This window comes from Eptatretus burgeri, chromosome 9 (genome assembly GCF_056783735.1).
Source record: "Eptatretus burgeri isolate ZD-2024b chromosome 9, Ebu_testis_v1, whole genome shotgun sequence".
NCBI lineage: Eukaryota > Metazoa > Chordata > Myxini > Myxiniformes > Myxinidae > Eptatretus > Eptatretus burgeri.
The window spans coordinates 46879844-46903979 of record NC_140969.1 but is presented as its reverse complement, the minus strand read 5'-3'; the positions used below and the strand labels follow the sequence as shown (position 1 = coordinate 46903979).

The 24136-nt window shown below is 47.0% G+C and overlaps 2 protein-coding genes across 2 annotated transcripts in view; one reads left to right on the top strand and one right to left on the bottom strand.

Moving 5' to 3' along the window:
• The window catches only part of RPAP3 (RNA polymerase II associated protein 3), a 111334-nt gene that overhangs the window by 30200 nt on the left and 56998 nt on the right, over nucleotides 1-24136 (top strand). The window contains exon 3 of the mRNA XM_085895067.1: nucleotides 580-762. Within this exon, the coding sequence (XP_085751193.1) occupies nucleotides 580-762 (183 nt within the window). The remainder of the gene's footprint in view (nucleotides 1-579; nucleotides 763-24136) is intronic.
• The window catches only part of LOC147020068 (tetraspanin-12-like), a 153498-nt gene continuing 148289 nt past the window's right edge, over nucleotides 18928-24136 (bottom strand). Inside the window, exon 7 of the mRNA XM_085895065.1 lies at nucleotides 18928-19312. Within this exon, the coding sequence (XP_085751191.1) occupies nucleotides 19268-19312 (45 nt within the window). The 3' untranslated portion in view covers nucleotides 18928-19267. The remainder of the gene's footprint in view (nucleotides 19313-24136) is intronic.

Genomic DNA, 24136 nt, shown 5'->3' with positions numbered 1-24136 from the left:
TCCTTTTCGACCCCGAACAGAACCTTTTTATCCTTCTGCCCTCGTCACCTCCAATCGAGCCGTTTATTGGCCCACTGCCGTCGCCTTCCGCCAATCGTGATCACGGGGCGGAGACATCCGCTCTACTGTCCTGTGACGTCACGGCCAGTCTTCAGAGAATACCAAAAGGGGTTTACGCAGACACACTTACCCTATCCCGTGTCCCTATCTAATTACGTGACAATTATCATCTCCCCCCTTGAAGAAATGAACATTTACTAGACAACTTATCACCACTGAATTACTACTTATTACATCGAGATCCTGGTAAACTCGAACAGCATGGCATACCTAATTAAACATCCTAATTACCCTTTGAATGCATACCCCCCCCCCCCCTCAAACGTAACAATATAAACCCACAGCCATGTGCTGCATGCAAAAGAATAGAATCTTACTTTGACATGAGACATTCATTTTTTGTCTGCTGTTGTAATTCTAATTACATCATTGTGATGAATAATGATGTTTACTTTAATTATTGTTACCCGATGTTTTTTTTTTTTTAACGTATCTATATTGTAGCGTTCTTCCTAACAGGACAAAGCATTGGTTGAACTGGAAGAAGAAGAAATGAGCGACTCAATGTCCCCGGAGGCAAATACAGATGTAGATGAAGAAGATGCAGCGGAACATGATGGTGAAGAGGTACAGGATGGTGATGAGGAAAGCAGAATTGAGCATGAGCGGAACAAGCAGCAAGCTTTGCTTGAAAAAGACAAGGTATTTTTTGTTTTTGTTTTTATTGTGAAACCTTTATTTATTTTTATAGTTCATGAAAGAGCTGCAACAGAAATCACATACATACATGCAGACGAGTTTTAGCAAGACTGGACTTGACCAGATTGACATTCACTGACCTTGGGAAGTGATGTAACTTCCAGGGACACTTTTGATCCTGGGAATGCTGTATTTGTGACTTCCTTTTTCTCTCCTCAGCCAGTGGGGCAATGAAGGAGAAATTTATTCCTCCCTGTGGGATGCCAACCCATGCTGGTTATCCATGCTCTTTCCTCTAAATGATGAGTGTCAAGCGAGGAAGTGTTGCATACCATTTTCAAAGTTTTTGGTATTACTCGGGCAGAGTCATCATTGAGCCAACAACCTGCCAGACTCGTACCATACCATAAACATTTATATACCACCAGACACATCCCCCGCTGTACCAACCAAATGCTCATCACAACTCCAGAACCTTTTTCTCCCTCCCAAACACCATCATCGGAGGGGACTTCAATGCCAAAGACACAGCTTGATACACCCATCACCAACCAAACACAGAGGCCAAAATATTGTTCCAGACCAACACACACACACACACACACACACACACACACACACACACACACACACACACACACACACACACACACACACACACACACACACACACACACACACACACGCGCACACACACACACACACACACACACACACACACACACACAGCTGGTTACAGTTACTCATCACCAGATATAACATTCTGCACTCCACCACTTTGCACCACAACCATGTGGAGAACAGTGCAACTACTCCCTTCAGATCACCTACCTGTCATCATTACCATAAACACAGCTCTAGACCTCAATGCAAACCAAAACAAAATATTCAACAAAAACAAAATATTGACCAATTAAAAAAGTGAAGTGGGATGACTTTGTGCATGACACTGAACAAGAGTTCCAACAATTCAACAATCGCAACATCACCAACATTGACATCCCCGTCAAACAATTCAATATGATTATCACAACCGCAGTGACTAATTACGTTCCAACGAGCAATATCAAAAAATACAACCCTAACTAAATACCAGAAATTGCACACCTCATCAACCAATGAGAAAACCTAAAACAACACACCAACACCCAAAGCACCAGATATAGTAGAAAGGATTCAAACACTAAACACAGAAATCAACAACAAAATAAGAATGAAAAAACACAAAACTGGCACTCCTTTCTCCACACACGAGGCCACTCAACCAATACCAACCACTTGTACAAAACCATAAACAGCATCACAAACTCCAACAGTGGAATAACACCCTAACATGCAGCCATATCTACCAAAGACAATAAACCATCACATAAACAACAAGCGAACATCCTCATTGACCACTACGCAAACACAAGTCATATCGGACCCAGGAAAGGGGAAAGGAGTATTACAAGACACAAACAAAGCTGCCAACTCGACAATACCATCACGTCATTCACTCACTCACAATCATCAAAAACTCGCAGGATACCAGCCCTGATAACATCTCCAATTTACATTTAAAACTACTTGGACCACATGGCATATCAGCCCTCATACATACAAGCAACTTCTCCTCCGAACAATCAAGAATTTCCCAAATTTGGAAACAAAACAAAATCATTACAAAACAGCCTCCTACAGACCTATCACATTACTTTGTACACCCTGCAAAGTTATAGAACACCTCATACTCTCACTCACAAATCCTCACAGCCCTCTCACACACCCAACAAACCAAACCACTCCATCACCACTCTTCTCACAAACCCCACACAAAGCACCTTTGAAAGCTTCAACAAGAGAAACGCACTATTCTCACCACAGTAGACATCAACAAAGCATTTGACACACTTCCAAAACTATTACTCACAAACAAAATGCTCAACACAAAAATGCACAACACCACCAAATGCTTTCTGGCCAACCACCTATCATGCAAACAGTCATTCGTAATTTTTAACGGTAAGTTATCGCACACACGATATTTTCCCAACAGAGTCCATCAAGGCTTGGTCCTTTCCCCTCCACTCTTTAATCTGTTCATGCATGACATTCCACAACCATCCGAGGACATACAAATAGCCTCATATGCAGACGAAATAGCCACCTCGACTCACAGCAACATCAACACCATCACAGCACAACTTCAACCCTTCCTCAGCGCCCTACAAACCGAGCTCACCATCAACAGACTGAAGGTAGCACCCTCAAAATCAACAGCCCCTCTTTTAACAAATGACACCAAGGGACATAGCGCTGCACCACACATCACACTGAACAACATCCATATCTCACACACACACACCAACCAAAAATACTCGGTGTCACTTTTCACACATCCATGTCATTCTCAGATCACATGATAAACATTTTAAAAAACTTGCACGCCCAGGCTGAACACACTGAGGGCGCTCACAGGCCCTGACCTCAGACACCACAAAGATACAACATCACCAATATACAAACAGTACATTAGATTAGTCATTAACTACACCAGCTCATCTTGGGCCTCCAGCCTATCAAACACAAATCTAAACACACTACAGACCAAACAAAACAAAGCCCTTCACATCATCACAGGCTGCACATTAACACCCATTGAGCACCAACACAGAGGTAACTAGAGGGGGAGCACTCGGGAGAGTGCAAAACCTCCGCCGCCAATACTGCTGGGTCACTCAAGTGAACCTGTCAAGAGGGCCGAGTCCTTCCTCGGCCCTCTTGAGCTCCTGACCACTTACAAAGCTTTTGTCCGTAGCCTGATGGAGTACTGCTCTCCCCTCTGGGCTGGTGCTCCTGCCTCCCACCTTTCTCGGCTTCACGCTGTCGAAACCAGGGCATTTAAGATCATCGGCATCTCCCGCAATGAAGCTGAGTCTTTGGGCCTCTCACTCAATCACCGCAGGTTGGTCGGTGGTCTTTCTGTCTTCTACCGACTCCTCTCCAGCCTTGCCCCCCCTGCTCTCTCTGCGATTTGTCCCCACCACATTTCCACAGGGCGCTCAAGGTCCGCCAACAACCCCCTTCTGGTAAAACTACCAAAATCACGAATCACTGCTCATCTTCACTCTTTCATTCCTCTTTTTTCCCGCCTTTGGAATAAACTTCCTCACTCTATTCTTTCCCATTCTTCCCTCCAGGCTTTCAAAACAATTGTTCACCACCACCTCTTATCTTCCCCCATCCAAATCCTCGATCTTTTCTACCCCCGATAATCCACCCAAGCCCACTTCCTTCATTTCTCCTGCTTTCCTTCCTGAAAGTCCCCGAAATGTCCATCTTCTCTTCGCCATGTTCCCCGTCCCATCCCCATCCCTCTCCCTTCCACAGTTCACCTAATGTGTCTGTTCCCCACTGTTTTGTCCCTTCCACTCCCGCCCCTCTTGTCTCATGCCTCCTTGCTGTGAGTTGTGTGTTAGCTCTCATATGAGCCTCGACCAAGGTATACAAAAATAAAAAAAACCTTGTATCTTATTCATTAAATATGTCAACAGTGCTGACAGAGTTATAGTTCTTTTCTCCAACATTTTTTTGGGGTGGGGGGGGGGGTTGGAAATCACTTAAAACATGTAGAAATGCAACAAAAAGAAATTGAAATTTTGTTGAAAAAAAAGTTGCAAAAATTTTTTTTCTCTAACAATTTTTTTTTTGGGGGGGGGTTGGAAATCACTTAAAACATGTATAAATGCAAAAAATATTTTTTTTTTCTCTAACAATTTTTTTTTGGGGGGGGACCAAGTCCAAAATCTAATGGCATGATCCTTGGACCATACCTAACCCCCCCCCCCCACCAAGTTTCGTCGAAATCCGTCGAGGAGTTTTTCCGTAGTACTGTTCACAAACAAACAAACAAACAAACAAACAGAAAGGGGTGGAAGCAGTAACCTCCGATCTTCGATGGCAGAGGTTAACTGGAGGGGGAACACTCGGTAGAGTGCAAAACCTCCGCCGCCAATACTGCTGGGTCACTTAAGTGAACCTGCTATCCTATTCATTGTAGGTCAAAACGGATCAGACTCTACTGAACCACGATTGAATAAACTAAACGAGATCAATGCGCATGTAGAAATGTCAAAAAAAAAAAAATCAATTTTTTTGAACAAAAAGTTGCAAATTTTTTTTATTTCTCTCTAACAAATTTTGTTTTGGGGGGGGGGTTGGAAATCACTTAAACATGAAGAAATGAAAAAAAAATCAAATATTTTTCAAATATAATCGAATTTTTTTTGAAAAAAAGTTGCAAAATTTTCTGGGTTTTTTTTTTTGGACCAAGTCCAAAATCTAATGGCATGATCCTTGGACCATACCTAATCCCCCCACCAAGTTTCGTCGAAATTCGTCCAGGAGTTTTTCCGTCATACTGTTCACAAACAAACAAACAGATGGGTGAAAACAGTAACCTCCATCCATCTTCGATGGTGGAGGTTAAAAATGCTAAATATCAAAGGCCACTTCGACTCGAGAGGGACACGATTCCTTGTAACTGCAAGTGCCAACACTAATTACCCTTGCCACTACATGTACAACCGCCCACAGGCCCATAGACACATTAAAGTGACACCACAAAGACACTACAGTGACATCCTCCAAAACATCCCCCCAATGAACAACGGAAACTATAAAAATAAATGCATCCACACCCACATCACCATAAATGCAATAAACAAACTAGGCCAAACTATCCTGCGCAGTCAACAACCACCCATTCATGACACAGGCCAACTACTCTCCAGGTCCGATCATGTTCACCTTACACACCTCCGCTATAAACACCACCCACAGCTCTTACACTACAAACAGACGATGTCATCACTGGCACCACCTGCAATCTCTGCCAGACTGCCCCACATGCAACAAAATGCATTATGGAAGACTGTGTGGTCCTGGCTCCACTTAGACAAGAGAATAACATAGATTTGAGGGATCTCTGAGTCACTCTTGGGAGATCAATTGGCTATCTCTGTGCTGCGGGCCTGTTCGAGCAGAACTGACCACGGCAACACCACAACTCAGAGCGGTCACTCGAGCCACAATGCCACTGAGCAGTTAATTGTTTTTGTGTGTTTAATTCACTCATTCACCACACTTGGTCCTCAGATGGATGTTACACGGGCATCCCATGTGCCAGCATTAGTTGGTGGACGTTGATGATCCCACGGTGTTCTTTGCAAAGAGTAGTAGTTGAGCTATCGCTGATACCATGGCCAAATTACAAGTTCCTGCCCTAACCAGCAGAGGGTGTTTAATCGGTGGCACTGCTGTGCCCTCGGCTAATGATGTTACCCTGCAGACTTCTGCTGCATACGAAAGAAGAAGACCAGACTCGGTAACGTAATGGTTTGAGCAGGGGACCTCAAGTATTTTTGATCTTGGGCCATAACCCAAATTCCTTAGCACTTCGCAGGCCACACAACCAAAGACTTTTTAAACAAGTAAAAGCTACATTCTGTGGGCACCACCCCTTTAAAATATTCTTGCATAAAAGTCTATCTATTTGTTCCCAATCCCCTCTAACATTCTTATCTCGGGCAATTATAGTCGTTAAGCAGAGTATTACAGTAACAACTGAATATAATTGATAGACAACAGTACCCTAGTCACCACATCACCTCACCACCTGGCCTACATGGGGAGATCAAGAGAAGCAGACGCACGTCTATCCTCTGTGACTAGATGAGCACTGAGAAACATGGTCGTAGATGATGAAGATGGAGGAGGTGGAAGTGGAAGTGGGGGGATTGGCAGAGTATGTGCATGACAAAAATACTTGAAATAATTGGTGTGCAATATCATGTCATCATTTGATGCCCATTGTAGTTCACCAAGGTCACGAAGAGTTTGGAGGCAGAGAACTGAATACTGTCCATCGTGATAAGATGGGTACTGACCAAGATTAACGTGGGTGGTGGAGGAGTATTTTAAATTTAAGCACGCAATACTGTGACATCAAATGACGTCAATACCAGCTTGCAATGTCAGACATCATATGAAGCCAATAGCTGTGAAAGGGTTAATAAGAAAGTTCAAAATTTCGACAAATATAGCTTCACAGAGTTGCATGTTGACAGGAAAAGCAGTCAGTGCAAATGGCCTGTTTCACCTATTATGATGGGGTACCTATATAAAGAAGGGCATGTACTTTCCAATACAGAGTCAACGAATAAAGAATAGCAAATCGATAATATAAATTAAATTAGTCCAATCAAGAAACCAAAAAACAGCATGAAAAACAATAAGCAACATCACTATCAAATATCAATCCAGCAAAGTTACTGTTCCCAATGAAATAGAAAGAAGATATAACAAGAGAAAATATTAACATATATATTGTTGCGAATTCGCGCCCGCCGGCGTGCGAACGGCCACGTAACTCAAATCGCGGCACGTCGCCCACCGGACGGACAATTCAGTCGTGACCCTCCGGGAACTATCGCCCGGAGCCAGTCACGGGTGGGCCTTTCGACCTCACCACAATCGTGCCGATCAGCCACCTGCGTAGGATAGGGTTGTTCGCCAAACTCGACCTACCTAAGTACCCACGTGGATGGTAGACCGGGCGATCGCACCTCGCCGCAGGTCGACCCCGGACACGGGCCGCTTAAGCGACCCGTTCCGTACTATCGGGATAACTGAGCGGTGTTATCGTCTGCCTCGACGGTTCCGATTAATTACCGGGCGTATTAAGCCCACTACGAACCCTTTACGTGAAGCAAGATGGAGATTCAATTAAAGAAAAGACGAAGCGAAACGGGAAAACAGTTCAACATGATGCACATTTATTCCGCGGCACACGGAAAGCACACGTATACAGTTAAAGCAAAATGCACATAAAGCAATTGCAACAAAAGAAACACAACAATGCAGATCTACAACCGACTACGTGTGCACACGGCAACACTTACACAGTTTTACTTTACAGACAGCGCCAACAACACATTTACTCAAAAGCAAAAGAAAAGGGCCACCCTCAAAGACAAGGGGGCAGACAGGGCCTGTGGGCCAATATTTGCACGGGACCTGAGAGAGCGGTCAGGTCCGCGAGACCGGGTGGATCCTACCCGTGTCTTTGTGATGAGCCGCAAAATGTGGCGGTGCGCCGGCTTCGTGCTCCTTCGCGGGTTTCGTTGGCACTGCTTGGAGTGGGGTGGGATCGGGGCCCCCTTTTCGCACTATCTCAGCGCGGGGGAAAAAGGGGGGGAATTGTTGATGCTCTGGGGAAAGAGTATAGCTGGCTTGCTTGGGTCCCGCGACAAGCGATTCCACCGCGACCTCGTCGCCGACCGCCGTCTTCCTTGCCTCGGACCCGAGCTCTTCGGTCTCTTCCCCAATTCTCCTCAGCCGACTGCAGCAAACCACCTGTACGCCCTCGCCTCCCGACTCCACACCGCGCTCCAACCCGACTCTGCCCCAAAACTCTTCGCCCTTCCAAGGCCGACTCCCCGCTCCTCCAAGGCCGACTCCCCGCTCCTCCAAGGCCGACTCCGCTCAAACCGACCCTGCCCAAACCGACTCGACCCAAACCGACTCTGCCGCCGCCACACTCTGCCGCTGCCACACTCTGCTCTCCAAAACTGACTCTGCCCAGATTCGCCACACGCTCGGCGCTTTATAGGCCGGCAGGAGAACCCATATGCAAATTTCTGGATCAGAACGAGCTTGGGGGTGGAGCCACGCTCGCCCATTGGACGGAGAAAAAGGGGCGTGGATCTCCCCTGATCCTAGAATTTGCATATCTCGATTCTACACCGACGCACCTGGAGGCGGGGCCAAACCGCCCCGCGCTTGCTGATTGGACGGATCAGAAGTGGGCGTGTAGCTTTCCTGATCCGAATTCTCCTCGGAAAGGCCGCATTTTGCACTCGCGGCTCGGCGCTCGTCCCGTACGAGCCCAGGACAGCCTGACGCTCGGTGCTCACAAATGGTGCGGGAATGGCCGCAGAAGGAGAGAGGTGAAGGTGGTGAAGGGTTTATGGTGGTGGTTTATGGCCATGGTGCCGTTTGGAATGGCGATGTTTGCGGGAGCTAGTTGTGAAGGTAAAGATCGTGGCTGTTGGCGTTGTTGTTGTTGTGAAGCGGAGTTGTGGTTGGTGGTTGTTGTGTGATGGCGGTTGAGACGTGGTTGGTTCAAATTAAAGATAGAACAGAAAAAACGACTATCTCAAAGCGTCGCAGCCCGAATGAATCACATTTATTCCCTCTAAACAACGGGTTTGGGGCTAACTACACATGTACTTACAGAGATATCTCACCTACGGTACCTGAATGGTGGTTTGCGAATTTCCACAACCGCAACAATATTATAACCCCACTAGAAATCGAAGTGTCAAAATCACCATCATACCGAAGGAAGGAAGAAAAAAAAAACCAGGGAGTCTGGAACACTGACGCTAACCATTACCTTGATGTGTTTTGACTTATGAGCACCTTACAAGTAACGTGTGTCTGTGTGTCACCGATCGCGCAACGTGAGCACAACACGTTACTCATAGGTTAGAAATAAGTTTCGGGTACGCTAAACATTACCTCGACGTGTTTCGACATATGAGTAACTTACAAGTAACGTGTGTCAACGATCGCGTGACGTGCCGACAGCTTATGGCCAGCGTTATGCGGAACGTGCGAGTCATATGCTGGCATAAGTCTCAAAATTTCAAGCATGGAAAATTTGAGGACAACCGAAAAGTACAACGTTTAAAGCCAGCGTACAACGACGTATGGCAGTGTTTTTCAGCGTGCTCTCAATGTTATCAAAACTTACCAATAACTTATTCGACGTGTACCAGCGTTTTAGACAAATTTTCCAAAGATCGGCATAAGCTGGCTAAAACGTCAAGGTGTGACTGGGCCTTAACCCCCACTAACCTCTCTGTCCGGCTAACCTATTCTGTCTCCTAGCCTACTCCCAACCCCTATGTTCCCTTCCTGGAGGGGAGCAAAGGAGAGCTAGTGTCCTGTGTCGAGGCCCAACGAAGGCTCTGAATGGCCTCCTCAGATTTCAGCGATCTTTTTACCCAAAGTGGGTCCAGCGGCCCACAACGAGTGTGAAGGGATGAATGGTGCGGAGGAGTACACTTCCTTATCTACCCTAACGTTATTAACCTTAAACTACCCCGGGGCTTTCCAAAAGCGCCTCTCGCTTAAACTGCTGGTTCTAACAACCAAGATTCCCGTCGCCTGTGTTGGTGTCATCACAATTTTGGGCCTCGCTCTCGAATTTTCCCTCGTGCCCTCGCACGGTTTCATGGCTGAGACGCGTGGCTCCCTTGGCAGGAACTACCCTCTGCCGATTCTCCAACTATGGCACCCCCGGGCCCTGCAACTGCCTCCGAGCCTACCAGCTCCCTAAAAACTGGGGAGTGCCCTCCCTGGCGACTCCCTCTCGATGCCCACGTGGCGTGTTGGCGCCCCGGGTCCCTTTCCGAGGGTCGCCCGTGCCCAGTACACTGCCCCTGTGGCATTTGGTGCCGCGGGCCCACCCGTGCCCACTACACTATCCCGGCCCCCCATGGACCCTTGGCCTACCGCGGCCGACGAGCCCGGTGCCCGGGGTACCCACTAAGCGATACTCACCATTCGCAGCCACGCTCCCAGCCCGTCAACAGGGCTCCTGCACCCCTCCAAATGGGTTTCGAGCCTACGTTCCCACCAACAGCAAAACGACCTCCATTTTGTCAATTTGACTAACCCACTAACTAAATTACTCTGACCCCAGGGTCCCTTGGGTGGGAGTCACTCCTCCCCCCAATCACTCATCGCACCATGCATACCACATTCACTCCATACACTCAGGCCCGCTGGCCTCACTCATTCAACATGTTTCCATTTCACTCCTCTTCTCACACATTGCTGATCACTGCCATTCTTCTCACTAAATCCCATAACTACCTCGTGCTCCCTCGTCATCCCTTACACTATAGCACGTTCCATTTAACACTTCGTAGCTAAGCTACGTCCCCACTACACATCCAAAGTCTGTCCGTGTCCTCGAAATTCCTTTTCCATCCTAAATCTGAACTAAAATCCATTCCACGTTCCCCATGAGGACTTATCCCTGCCCCATGGAGCCGGTCTAACTAAAACTAACCCATCCCCCTGTGATGAAGACCCTCACCAATCCTGGCCAAGAATTGAGGAGAGTCAACTGAGGATTCTCGAATATACGGTTTATTGAAGTTGCACAGCACTTGCAAGTGGAGGTGGCACAGGGACCAACCACAGCAGTCAGAACCTGTACCACACCAAAAGTTACACTCCAAAAGTTTCATATATAAAACCTATTCCTAGGTGGAGAAAAGCAAGCAAAGAAAGAAACAACTGGCAAGTGGGTTTTCTCCCCCCTCCCTGCGGCCCTCGGGGAGAATTAGCAGTAAACAGCTCCTTTCTCACGCTTCAAACAGCGAGAGAGTGCTGGCACATATTCATAAACAGGAGCAAATCCTTTGTAGTTCTCCAAGATTGTTGACACTCCACTGGAATTCATAACAGCCTACAGAAGCAAGGCTGGCAAGGACACAGGCTGGCTTGTTGGAAACTGTAAAACGAAGACAAAGGCTTGGAAACATAATTTGAAGCAGCAGCCAGGACAAGGGTTTGAATCCAGACACCTGGTTAATGCAATTACTGAATAGTTAAATAAGTCAAATGTACAAATATGGGCCAATGGGGCCATCACTTAATTTGTCATAACAGTATTCCCTCCTTGGCCTCATTTGGCCATATTTGGACATCAAACGACATCATTTAAATATTCTTGAGCAAGAGAAAAACATCACGAACAACCAATTTGATTGTATAGCCAAAAATTAAATTTATAAAACCCCAAATGATTATATCACCTGTGATCACCATACTCTGTTCCTCGAGGAGATAGATATGCATTACACCAGTCCAATTAACAATGGTAGTGAACGCTCAGAAAATACAGTCGAGGCACACCCCGTTGACCTGAGGGGAAGGTAGATTTTGGCAGGCAAGAACTTGGGCTCGTTGCTGGGTTGAAGGTGATGAAAAGGATCAGAGAGGTGACCCAGAGTCCCAGCCGAGTTCTGCCTCTTGTAGCAGCAGATCGTGCAATCAGGTTTGATTCATCAAAAGAGCTGTGTATGTTAGATGTAGTCACGGTGGCTGCACAAGCCCCCAGCCGCATCACTGAACACATGTTGCAGGGGACTCGCCGAGTGGCCGTCAGGGCCTTCGTTGTGCATTGAGGCAGCCACAGCAAGTGCACGATGTATTTGCAGAGCAGCACTCCGTGTTTCCACGCTTGCTTGGCTGGTCTGGCCTCACAAAACGGCAACGTCAGTTCTTGCCCAAGCTTCTCCTCAGTGGGGTTTTTTTTTCCCCACATCGTTCATCTTATCTCCTCAGGAAGGGGGTAGTTTCATGATCACGTGTTGAATGCCCAATCACCCAAATCTGGGTTCTCCCCATTGTTCTTTCTTCCAAAACTCCACGAGACGAAATCGTACAGTGCATCAAAGACTGCTTTCAACACTCCGAAACAAAGAAAGCATCAATTAAACACCAATCAACAAATTTCGTGGGTTTATGTATTTCTACAACACTGACAAACGTTCTTACAAAATGCATTCAACTTGCATTATTTGTCATATCAATATTTTATCCCTTTCCTTGTTATTTTTTTTTCCTTTCCAAAACATGCTAAAATATACAGAAATCTCAGTTGTACGTATACTCAAAACATTCATCTCATTTGCTATTTCCATGTAAAAGCAAACAGTCTTTATCAGGGTTCCAATTTGTAATCAATAATTCTTTTCACCAAAAAATATTCCATTATCTATACAAAAATATGAAACTTAGCTACTTCTTTCAAGTACCGAATCCAACGCGATTCGATTTTTCACAGTTACCATTTTAACATTTGCAATCATCTGCTAAACAATCCACAATTTCATTCACAAGCAGTTCCAGAGCAACTGCCATTATTTATTTATTTTCACAGTTAACTTGGCACTTCTGTGCTGATGAAAGATGGTCAAGTCAGTGTTAGAAATACCTCAACTTACTTATGTGAACGTACAAGAAGTACAACTGAATAAAAATCATGCACTTGTCCAATTAATCAGAAGACAGATAACATAGGTAATATTTAAATTGGCTTGTAGCATCATTGCACTCTTTTCAATAATATAATTCTTTTATTTTGACCGATTTAACATTTATTTCATCGTTATGTTTTCTGTACTCCGCATAATTCTCGTTTATTCTTTTGTTTGTCTCTTCACAAATTGTAGAGTCATTTTATTTAAATTGCAGTCAGGTCAGTACCAGCTCCTAATCAGTGAGAGCAATACAGTTACAATATACAATACATGGTACAATTCCTAATTCCATTTAATTGATTTTATGATTGCTGTTGGTCTCGCCATTCTTTATCATTCTGCATTATGGTTATGTAAATACCATGCTGGTTTTTTTTCCTTATAACTTGATTTCTAATATGTAGTGTTGACCAATCTGTCGATCAATTTAATAACAGAGACCCTTTTTCAATATAATGGAAGTACCTTAACTTAATATATTATTATCTTGATTCAATTCTCAGTAACTTTTCCTATTCTCAATTAACAGATTATCAAAGTCCTTAGGTAAAGGATTCTCAATTTGTAATCTCAAAACAAAAGTTCATATTAATTATGACCAAAAGAAACATCATGGTTCATTCCCAATGAGTTATTTTCCCCCAATTTTCCTATTTTTATGAGCTTAGTCTGAAAGTAACTTACACGGTTTCCATACACTATCTCCATTTTTTATGTATTTGACAACCAATCCGGTAAAAGGTGTGTGAAAATCACTTTTCTGATCAATATCACATCTAAATATTATCATGAGTATCACTTGTTGGGCCCATTGACCCTAAGATTATCCCCATCACCACCATTACAGGTCAAAACACACTGGTGTACCGTGTCTAGGTATGCGCAAAACATTGTGCAGAACACACCTGTGTGTTCGGTTATCATAATTCACAAAATAGATTCCCAAATAATTCAAAGATAAGTTATTCACAGGAGTAATTAAACATGAGTAATTCACAGCAATGTCATTGTCGTCACAGAGTGATCCATCAAACCCTTTCTGCTGTCCATCTTTTAAAAAAAAAAAGTCTTTGCACTTGCCACAGCAAAACGCTGCGCATTCCATCCAATTTACTCTGACCATCTCGGCATTTGCGTAAATCCACTTTAAATACAAATCAATTCCTTGCTCAAAACAAACAAAGCATTTAAATCCCCCTTAACATCCAATCTACATTATTCCAATCCTCTACCATTGTGACAATAAATAGAATTATCCGATTAAATCTAATTAATTTACCCTGACAGGTCGAGGCCCATATAAACACAACAGACGTGTTTTTTTTTTCTCTCCGTTTCCCGCACAGAAAGCTATGCAATGAATCTCAACGTATGAGGAGGCAATTAGGCCCATCAATCCTGTGTAATCATGGCGTGTGGTGTAAGTCCTTCTCTATGCTTCATTAGTTCGTGCTCTCTGGCGGTTTGTTTCACCTCCACCACCGCTCCTTCCTTCCAGATCAATGTCGTTGCTAAGCAACCATTCCTCTACATCCCATAATCCTCCACACCTCGGTCTCGCGTCGCTCACCTTCCAAACTGTTGTCCAATGTCGGTAAAATTGTACAGTACACAAAGAGCACGAATCTTTGCAGATACGGTGGCCTTGAAGATATAAAAAACGCGTTTTAAAATATCAACTTCTTGCGCATTTCAACACAATAGCAACCAAGCCATTAAACCTTGCTGGATTGAACAACCAGAAGATTACCTTCACAATGCCTCCGATAGCTCACCCCCCCCCTCAAATGGACTTCACTTTCATCTCATCCCCGAGCTGAGCTGAGATTCAAACACATTGCGGAGAGGGTTGGCCAATCACATCACACCATTACCGTCACCACTGAAGCATATGCTCACCTGCACTCACCACTCGCTCACCTTTTCTTTCGCACATCTCTCTCTAATTAACTATAAACCATGGAGGTTCAAAATGTACTAACATGAACACAAAACTTCCCAACAGCATCCAACACCAGGAGCTTCACAATCAATACCCCTCCAGTTCGCCAACCAGCATAGCGACCGAAGCAAAACCACTACATTCAACCGTGTGATTTTAAAACACCTTCCATAAAACTCCCTACTGTGCATCCCTCCTTCAGTCAGGTATGCAAATCCACTGGGGGCAAGAACGAACAACCCCACAAATTCTCTTGGCACAGCCCAGACGTTACACATGTGAAAAGAGCAGACACTTTGTAACACCCATCAAACAAAAACAGATAACTCTACTCCGGCGCCAACAGGCACACGAAGCACCCACCAAACACAGACCGGCATCAATATCAGAATAGCCTTTGTATAGATACCGAAAAGCTCGATGTTAGGCCACGCCGGAAGTGACGTTTTTTTCCCCCCTCTTCTGGTCACGAAGCCCAATCAACAACAACAACCGCACATAAAATTTATGACCGCCTTGTGCTAAAGGATTGTCGTGCTCTATGTCCGAGAACGCGTGCACTCGTTTCCGAACGATAAAAATCGAGCAATCCTTGGTTTCAATATTTTCAACATATATTTCTTATAATCAATCTCGTATCCTGAATGTAATTCGATTCGGCTGCGTGATGATGTCATCACGCACTCACACGGGCATTATGTTTCAATACGAATACAAATATTTTAGATGGTAAAACGTTCGTTTTTAATCAGAATTTTTACACAACCCTATAAAGGGCATCCCCAAACCTTGTAAAATGTGCTAATTCATCTCGTAAACCCTCACGAGCGGTGTCCTTCGACGGGACAATTCCCTGCTTTCGTCGCACCTGTTAAATCCAACGGCACGTCACGTGACTCGCAAAAACCCCATAAATCTCAGGTTTTTTTTCCTCCAGATTTACGAAAATCAAGTATTGAACATGCCTAATGACCCCAAAAAAATGAAACAGAATTTAAACTAACGTTAAAACGAACCCGTAACGTCGATCAGCCTTATGCAACATGCAAGGTGGAAACAGAAATGAATTTGAATTTCAAATCAAAATGATGCTCCGAAGAAACCATCCATTTATCACGTATGCAACGTACAGTGTTTTTTTTTTTTTTTTTTTTTTTTTTGTATACCTTGGTCGAGGCTCGTATGAGAGCTAACACACAACTCACAGCAAGGAGGCATGAGACAAGAGGGGTGGGAGTGGAAGGGACAAAACATTGGGGAACAGACACAGGTGAACTGTGGAAGGGAGAGGGATGGGGATGGGACGGGGAACATGGCGAGGAGAAGATGGACATTACAGGGACTTTCAGGAAGGAAAGCAGGAGAATTGAAGGAAGTGGGCATGGGTGGATTATCGGGGGTAGAAAAGATCGAGGATTTGGATGGGGGAAGATAAGAGGTGGTGGTGAACAGCTGTTTTGAAAGCCTGGAGGGAAGAATGGGAAAGAATAGAGTGAGGAAGTTTATTCCAAAGGCGGGAAAAAAGAGGAATGAAAGAGTGAAGATGAGCAGTGATTCGTGATTTTGGTAGTTTTACCAGAAGGGGGTTGTTGGCGGACCTTGAGCGCCCTGTGGAAATGTGGTTGGGACAAATCGCAGAGAGAGCACGGGGCAAGGCTGGAGAGGAGTCGGTAGAAGACAGAAAGACCACCGACCAACCTGCGGTGATTGAGTGAGAGGCCCAAAGACTCAGCTTCATTGCGGGAGATGCCAATGATCTTAAAAGCCCTGGTTTCGACAGCGTGAAGTCGAGAAAGGTGGGAGGCAGGAGCACCAGCCCAGAGGGGAGAGCAGTACTCCATCAGGCTACGGACAAAAGCTTTGTAAGTAGTCAGGAGCTCAAGAGGGCCGAGGAAGGACTTTGCACGACGGAGGATTCCCAGTCGGCGACTGGCTTTTGAGGCAAGGTTGGAAATGTGACTTTCCCAGGAAAGGTCATGGCAGATAGTGAGACCCAGAAGCTTGAAAGAAAAGACTTCTTCCAGAGGATTGTTGAGAAAGTGGATGGGGGGTTTTGTAAACGGTCCTTTCGAAGAGACATAGTGAGAGTGTGAGATTTGTGTGGATTGAAAGACATGTTCCACGTGTTGGACCAGTTTGTGATTTTATCCAGATCTGCAGTGAGCGAAGAAGCTGCTGCTTGCCGGTCTGAGGGATGACAGATGGTACGGCAGAGGGTGGAGTCGTCGGCAAAGAGAAATAGAGGATTTTCCAGAGAGTCCGAGAGATCATTGATGAAAACCAGAAAAAGAACAGGGCCCAGAACGCTACCTTGAGGAACTCCAGCCTGCACAGGAAGAGGGGATGAAAGAACTCCATTTAGGGCCACACGTTGACTGCGACAGGAGAGGAAGTCTGCGAGCCATGAGTGGAGATGGCCTTGAATACCATGGGAAGAGAGTTTGGTGAGTAGGGCAGGGTGCCAGACTGTGTCAAAAGCACGTGATATGTCCAGGGATACGGCTCGGATTTCCTGTCTGGCATTGAGGACCTCCATCCATTGATGGGAGAGCAGTAGCAGCATATCCAGGGTAGAGTGACCTGGTCTGAAACCAAATTGATGATTGGAAATCAAGCCATTGGAGAAGAGGAAGGATTTCATGTCTGAAGCAATGATGGATTCCATAACCTTGCTGATGATTGGGAGAAGGCTGATTGGTCTGTAGTTACAGGGATCTGTTTTTGCACCTTTTTTATGCAGGGCAGTGATGTTAGCAGATTTCCAAGCAGATGGCAGATGACCTTGGGAAAATGAGAGGGTGAATAGAACAGAGAGAGGGTGAGCAAGAGCAGAAGAGCAGGCTTTGAGGACACCAAAACCAGTGTTCAAAGCCAAAACAGCATACAGAGTTTATCTAACAATGAGAAAACCCGAGCCTTGGTCCATTTGACTACCACAGCTCAACCACAGCATGAGTACTGTTGGGAATTCTCACACATAATCTCCAAACTGTCCGCCGAAGTGGTTAATTCCCTATCGAGTTCACACACACACACACAGACACAGACACTTTGGTTAAAAAACCCACTCGATGATATTCGCCCATCACTATGAATTAACAGCACATGCAGAATCGGTCATCATCGTCCTTGCTCCGGATTTGGTGTGCGCAATTCACGTCCTCCAAAGTCTTCACATTTAAGATGACGACCAATCATTATCTCCATACAAACATACAAGTTGTTCCACACATACAAGTTCCAGGTTGGAACACTTAACTTACATCTAACACAAACTCAACCTTCCCACTCGCATTGTATTTGCCTCCTCGCTCGTTTACCGTGTGGACGTCCTGTCTCAGCTTGTGACCCCGTTAGCCAAGCTGCTAACGCCATCCAGGGTGTTTCATTCTGTCTCGAGCATCCTACTCTGCCCTCCATCAACACAGTGCTGACGGTCTGTCCTATCTTTGGATCTAAGGACCCGGTCAGTGAGAAGGGATCCTGTCTTCCTGCTGTCCATGTTATCCAGCCTTGTACTCCCTTACAACATGTTCCTTTGGGTAACTCTATGTTGTTTGAAGAGTTATTCCCCATTATATGTTCTTAACTTGTCACTAGCCTTATAGCCTTGAAACGTGTCTCCTTTAATCGGACCGAAATCCCCTTGTCTTATCTGCCGCCTGATAGCTCTCTTTTCTCCTTTAGTGTGCAGGATCAGAGACCCGCTCTTCTGAAATTGCCTTAAAGCTTTTCTTCCTCTGAGGGACTCTAGACGCTCCCAACAATTACCCCAGGACTCTAACCTGCGGTCACAGGAATCGAACGTGCACCCCCTGTTTCACTCGGACGTTCCTTGCCCTCTGACCCAAACCCGGTCACCTGAATCCGGCCTGACAGCCCCGATGCTCCTCCAACAAACCGCATTCGACTTTCTTCATTTACCGTTACCAGTTCGGAACCCACGCAGACCCCAAGGCTGCGCTCAACGGAGATCCCTCCGGATCACGGCATCAGCTGCGCTCGACGGAGATCCCTCCCGATCGCGGCGTTCAGGACCTGACAGCGTCCCATCTGGGTCGCCAGATGTGATGAAGACCCTCACCAATCCTGGCCAAGAATTGAGGGGAGTCAACGGAGGATTCTCGAATATACGGTTTATTGAAGTTGCACAGCACTTGCAAGCGGAGGTGGCACAGGGACCAACCACAGCAGTCAGAACCTGTACCACACTAAAAGTTACACTCCAAAAGTTTCATATATAAAACCTATTCCTAGGTGGAGAAAAGCAAGCAAAGAAAGAAACAACTGGCAAGTGGGTTTTCTCCCCCCTCCCTGCGGCCCTCGGGGAGAATTAGCAGTAAACAGCTCCTTTCTCACGCTTCAAACAGCGAGAGAGTGCTGGCACATATTCATAAACAGGAGCAAATCCTTTGTAGTTCTCCAAGATTGTTGACACTCCACTGGAATTCATAACAGCCTACAGAAGCAAGGCTGGCAAGGACACAGGCTGGCTTGTTGGAAACTGTAAAACGAAGACAAAGGCTTGGAAACATAATTTGAAGCAGCAGCCAGGACAAGGGTTTGAATCCAGACACGTGGTTAATGCAATTACTGAATGGTTAAATAAGTCAAATGTACAAATATGGGCCAATGGGGCCATCACCTAATATGTCATAACACCCCCAACTCGTGGTGTCCTGTGCCCGGGACAGGGGGGTTTTCCACCCCTGGCCCGGGAATCCTGTTCTCCCGAAGCGAGGCTTGCTTTTTTTTTTCATGCGCCCACCAGCACGGCAACTCGCAAGCTGCGCTTTCTTTCCGTGACGTCATGGCAGCTGTTCGCGCACCTCGTCCCTCCTCGGACGGCACCATCCGGCAGGAATTTTCCTTCTGCCGGATTCCAACCATACGTGCAGCCATGACGTCACCCTGTGCATTAAAAACAAGCCTCGCATTTTGAGGGGTTCCCCACGCGAACACATGTGCTCTACTCGTCGGAGCTTCACAAACACGCTCGCGTGGAGAACCCATCTAGTCCAAATTCGTTATCCAGCCTACCTTCTGTCCGGCCGCGGGATCGGCTAATCCACCGCGTGCGTTTACGGACCGGGCTTCACTCCCGCAGGTGCGCACGTGGCGGCCTCATGCGTAGCACAGGACGGACCCCGCGCGCGCTGCCGTGCAAACCCGGCACGGTTCCGAAACCAGCTACGGCCGGTACTCGGCCTTTGCCCACCGTCGGGCACCGTCTTCGTCGCACTCTGACGCACACACTTCCACGTGCGACGATGCTCACACACCTCTCCATGACACTCGGACATGCGGTTGCATGTTCGCGCCTGCCTACCGCCATCTCTCTCACATGCAGCGACCTCACACACGGCCGTTCACTCACACACGTGGTTCCATTCACACACGGCCGTTCCCTCGCACATGTGGTTCCATTCACACACGGCGCTTCATCCACACACGGCGCTTCATCCACACATGGCGCTTCATCCACACACGGTGCTGGGAGGCACGCACCTTGGCTCACTCGCAACCTCGCACACCATTTTACTCACACACGCGGTCCCTTTCACACAACGCCTTTCACCAACGCTATGCGCGCGTTGCAGCACGCACTTTGCCACACTTGTAAACACACACCGGGACGATCACACGGGATTTGTGTCACCACAAGGGGTAGCTAAGCTACCCTTGAGGTCTCCGGGGTCTCCAAACCCCCCAAGCTCCGTGTGCACCCGTCAACAGCACTCGCCCCCTCTACCTCGCAAAGCTCGACTGGACCCACCTGGTCGAGATCCACTTCAAGGGAGCATAGCGTCTCCCTCCGTTCCTGAAGGAGGCTATCCAGCTGCTTGTACCGGGCCACAACACATTCTGCCAGCTCGCCTTCATCGTCCTCCACTACCTCCATGTGTGTGTGCTCGTCTTTCACCCCGTCTTTATTGTGTAGTCTCTCCTCTACTTTTTCTATCTCCCGCGTCTCTGTTAATTCTTTCACTACTTTTATTATCTCCCTCGTCTCTACGTGTCTTGTACACGTCTCCGTCACCCCATTTACTTTTTCCCTCTGTGTCACCGTCACGACTCTTGCCAAACACATCTCCCGAATTAACTTGTCCTCACCCGTCTCCACCGCGGGGCCGGCACAGTCCACACTCCCCCTCCGCTCGCTCGCTCCAGCATGTGGCACCGCCATTTTGCCCGCCTGCAGGCATCGCCCCACGTGCTGCATTTTCTCCCGCAGCGTTTGCATATTTGTATCCATGTTGATATTCATGCGTTTATTTCGCTTTTCATTTCGTTGCTCGCTTTGTGTGCATTTCCATCCATTTTGTTTTCCATTCTGCACGCATTTGTTTTCATTTCATTTATTGCCTGCATCATCTGCACAAACATTTTCCCCACTTGGCTGATCTCAGCCGACCCCGACGAAGCCGAATCGCCTCGGTCGGTCGCGGTTTCGCCGGGGAGCGGGGAGGGATTTTGACGAAGGAGGGGAGGGGGGTGTCATCCACCGTGGCCTCCGCCACTGCGCCCATTTCGGGTTCTGGGTTCGGTTGTGGGGGAAATTCAACCTGCATGTTAATGTCCTGCACGGGGATTTCGTCCTGGGCCATGGATTCTAACATTTCTAAATCTAATAGCCCCTGCTCCCGTTCGCCTTGAACCGCCATCTTGCTTCTCGGAATAATTTTTAAAAGCTTGTATTTTGGTGGGAATCGAGGGTCGCTCTACACACCCCTGATCCGATTCCCGTTAATTTGGTTTTGATGGGAATGAATTTGTTTCCCACTCCTTGACAACAGTGTTACGAATCTGCCGCCCGCCCAGCGTGCGAACGACCCCTTTTAACTAATCACGGCCGCTTCACCCACCGAACGAACAATTCAATCGCGACTTTCCGGAACCACGCCAGAAAACAGTCACGGGTGTGCTCCAAGCGCACACCACGGCCTAGTCAACACTCTACCCACGCGCGACAGGGTCAATCGCCGAATATTGATATACCTAAGTATTCGTGCGGGTAAATTACCGAGAGACCGTAGCGAAGGCCTGCTTGGACACGAACCGCTTAAGCGGTTCATTCCGTTCTGGGATAATCGAGCGGGGTATTATCGCCAGACCTCGCCGGACCCAATTCTATTATCGGTATTCAAAAACCAACTAACATTCCGAAAGACAATATGGCATTCAAATGGGGAAAATGACACGACGAACGGGTTCACATTCAAATAAGCACATTTATTATACACGTATGCAGTCAGGTATGCAACCAAACACAAGCAATGAATGCGGCACGCATGCAGTTATGCAGTCATTGGGCGAAACACGCATGCAGTTGTTTTGCGAAGACTGTGGGACGGGACAAAGACGCGAGCAAGGCGAAGCGCTACAACCGTCTATAATGAATTATGTACAGGCACTTAAGTTTCTCCACTTAACGGGACACGGCGCCACATCATTCACACAAATAAAAGCAAAGAAAGACCCCCTCAAAGGCAAGGGAGTCAGACTGGACCCGTAGGCCTTTATGTCCAAGGAGCTTGGTTGACAGAAGGAACTCCCAGAGGCCGCCGCAGGTTACCTCCACCCTCGTGGTGACTTGGTTGGGTGACCCTCGTTGGACCCTCTCGAGCTCCTCACCGACTGCGGGGACTTCAGGCTCGAACGCGGCTGCCCACAACTCCACACTCCGAGACCTCCACTGACTGTGGGGACTCCAGGCTCGAACGCGGCTGCACACAACTCCACACTCCGAGACCTCCACCGACTGACTGCTCCACCCAGACCGAGACCTTCACCGACCGACAACCAACCGCGCGGACGCTCCGTGCACCCTTTTTATCCCCCCCTGTCTTCTCGCCCCGCCCTTCTTCCAGCTCCCGCAGGAAGCCTCCAGAAGGAGGGCGTGTTTTACCTCCAACGCCCTGGCTCCTCCCTTCGAGGTGCGTGAAGGGAAGAAGAAATCTTTGCTGTGGCCCTCAATGGGAATGTGGCCCAGGGTCATTTTTCGCCCAAAAACAGGCCCCCACCCTACATCACCTTTGACCCCTGATTCAATCCGCCCTTCCCCCGTCCCGAAGCGCGGGAAAGCAGGAGGGAAAATCCCTTGCGTTATCGGAACCCCTTCTTCTTTCTCCATGGCCGAGACGGTTTTTGATGCGGAGAGGGTTGTAGCGTGGTTGTGGGGAAGGTGATTGGTGGTGTGGTTGGTGGTTGAGGTGGTCGTGGTTGTTGTAATGGTGGCGTGGTTGGCATTTTGTGAGGGTGGTGTGGTTGGGTGCTTGTGAAAAATGTGGTTGGTGGTGTGGTTGGTCCAAAATAATGATAGCAAAGAATAACGGCTAACTCAAAGATAACAGCCCTGATAACACGAATATATCCCTTTTGACCATGGTGGGGAAATCTATCTGAACACACACTTAGCGATATAACTGATCTTGGGGATATTCTTTATGGTGCTCTGCGAATTTCCACAACCGTAACTATATATATATATATATATATATATATATATATATATATATATATATATATATATATATATATATATATATATATATATATATATATATATATATATATATATATATATATATATATGCATATACACAACCATATTTATTGTTACGGCTGAGGAAATTCGCATTACACCATAAAGGGCCCACAGGTGAGATATCTTCATAGGTACATGTGTAGTTAGCCCAAACCCGTTGTATAGAGGGAATTTATGTGATCCATCCGGGCTGCGACGCTTTGAGTTAGGCGTTTTTCTTTTTCTATCTTTTATTTCAAACACACAACATTTCAACAACCACGCCATCCCCATCACAGCGCCAACCACACTGCAACCACGCCACCTCCACCATCTACGCTACTACATCTTCGCCACTACGTCTGCTTCCGAACGGCAAACAAGGGCGCCAAGGAAGGAGCTGCGAGGACGCGCAGGTTTTCCCGCCTGTTTTTCCTGCCATTTTTCCCCGCGCTTGGTGTGAAGGAAGGAGGGAGGGCAGCTCGCCGCCGATTGGTGGATGACCAGCGTGAGGCGGTCGGGGAGAGGGAACGCCCTCTTCGCGAACCCTCTCGAAGGAGGGTGGAGCCAAAAACAGGGGCGGAGTGAAGGGCGGAGCTCCGGGCTATAAAACTCGGACACGGCGGAGCGTTGCTCTCTTGCTTTTGTGCTCTTGCTGACTTCGTCTTCTTCTCTCTCTTCTGGCTCGCTCTTCCTCTTCGTCTCCTCTGCGTGGTAGCCGCTGGCCTGGTCTTCTGTGGTGCGGTCCCGAGACCCCACTGGCGGGACGGAGCGTCTGCCATTCCCCACACCACGACCTCG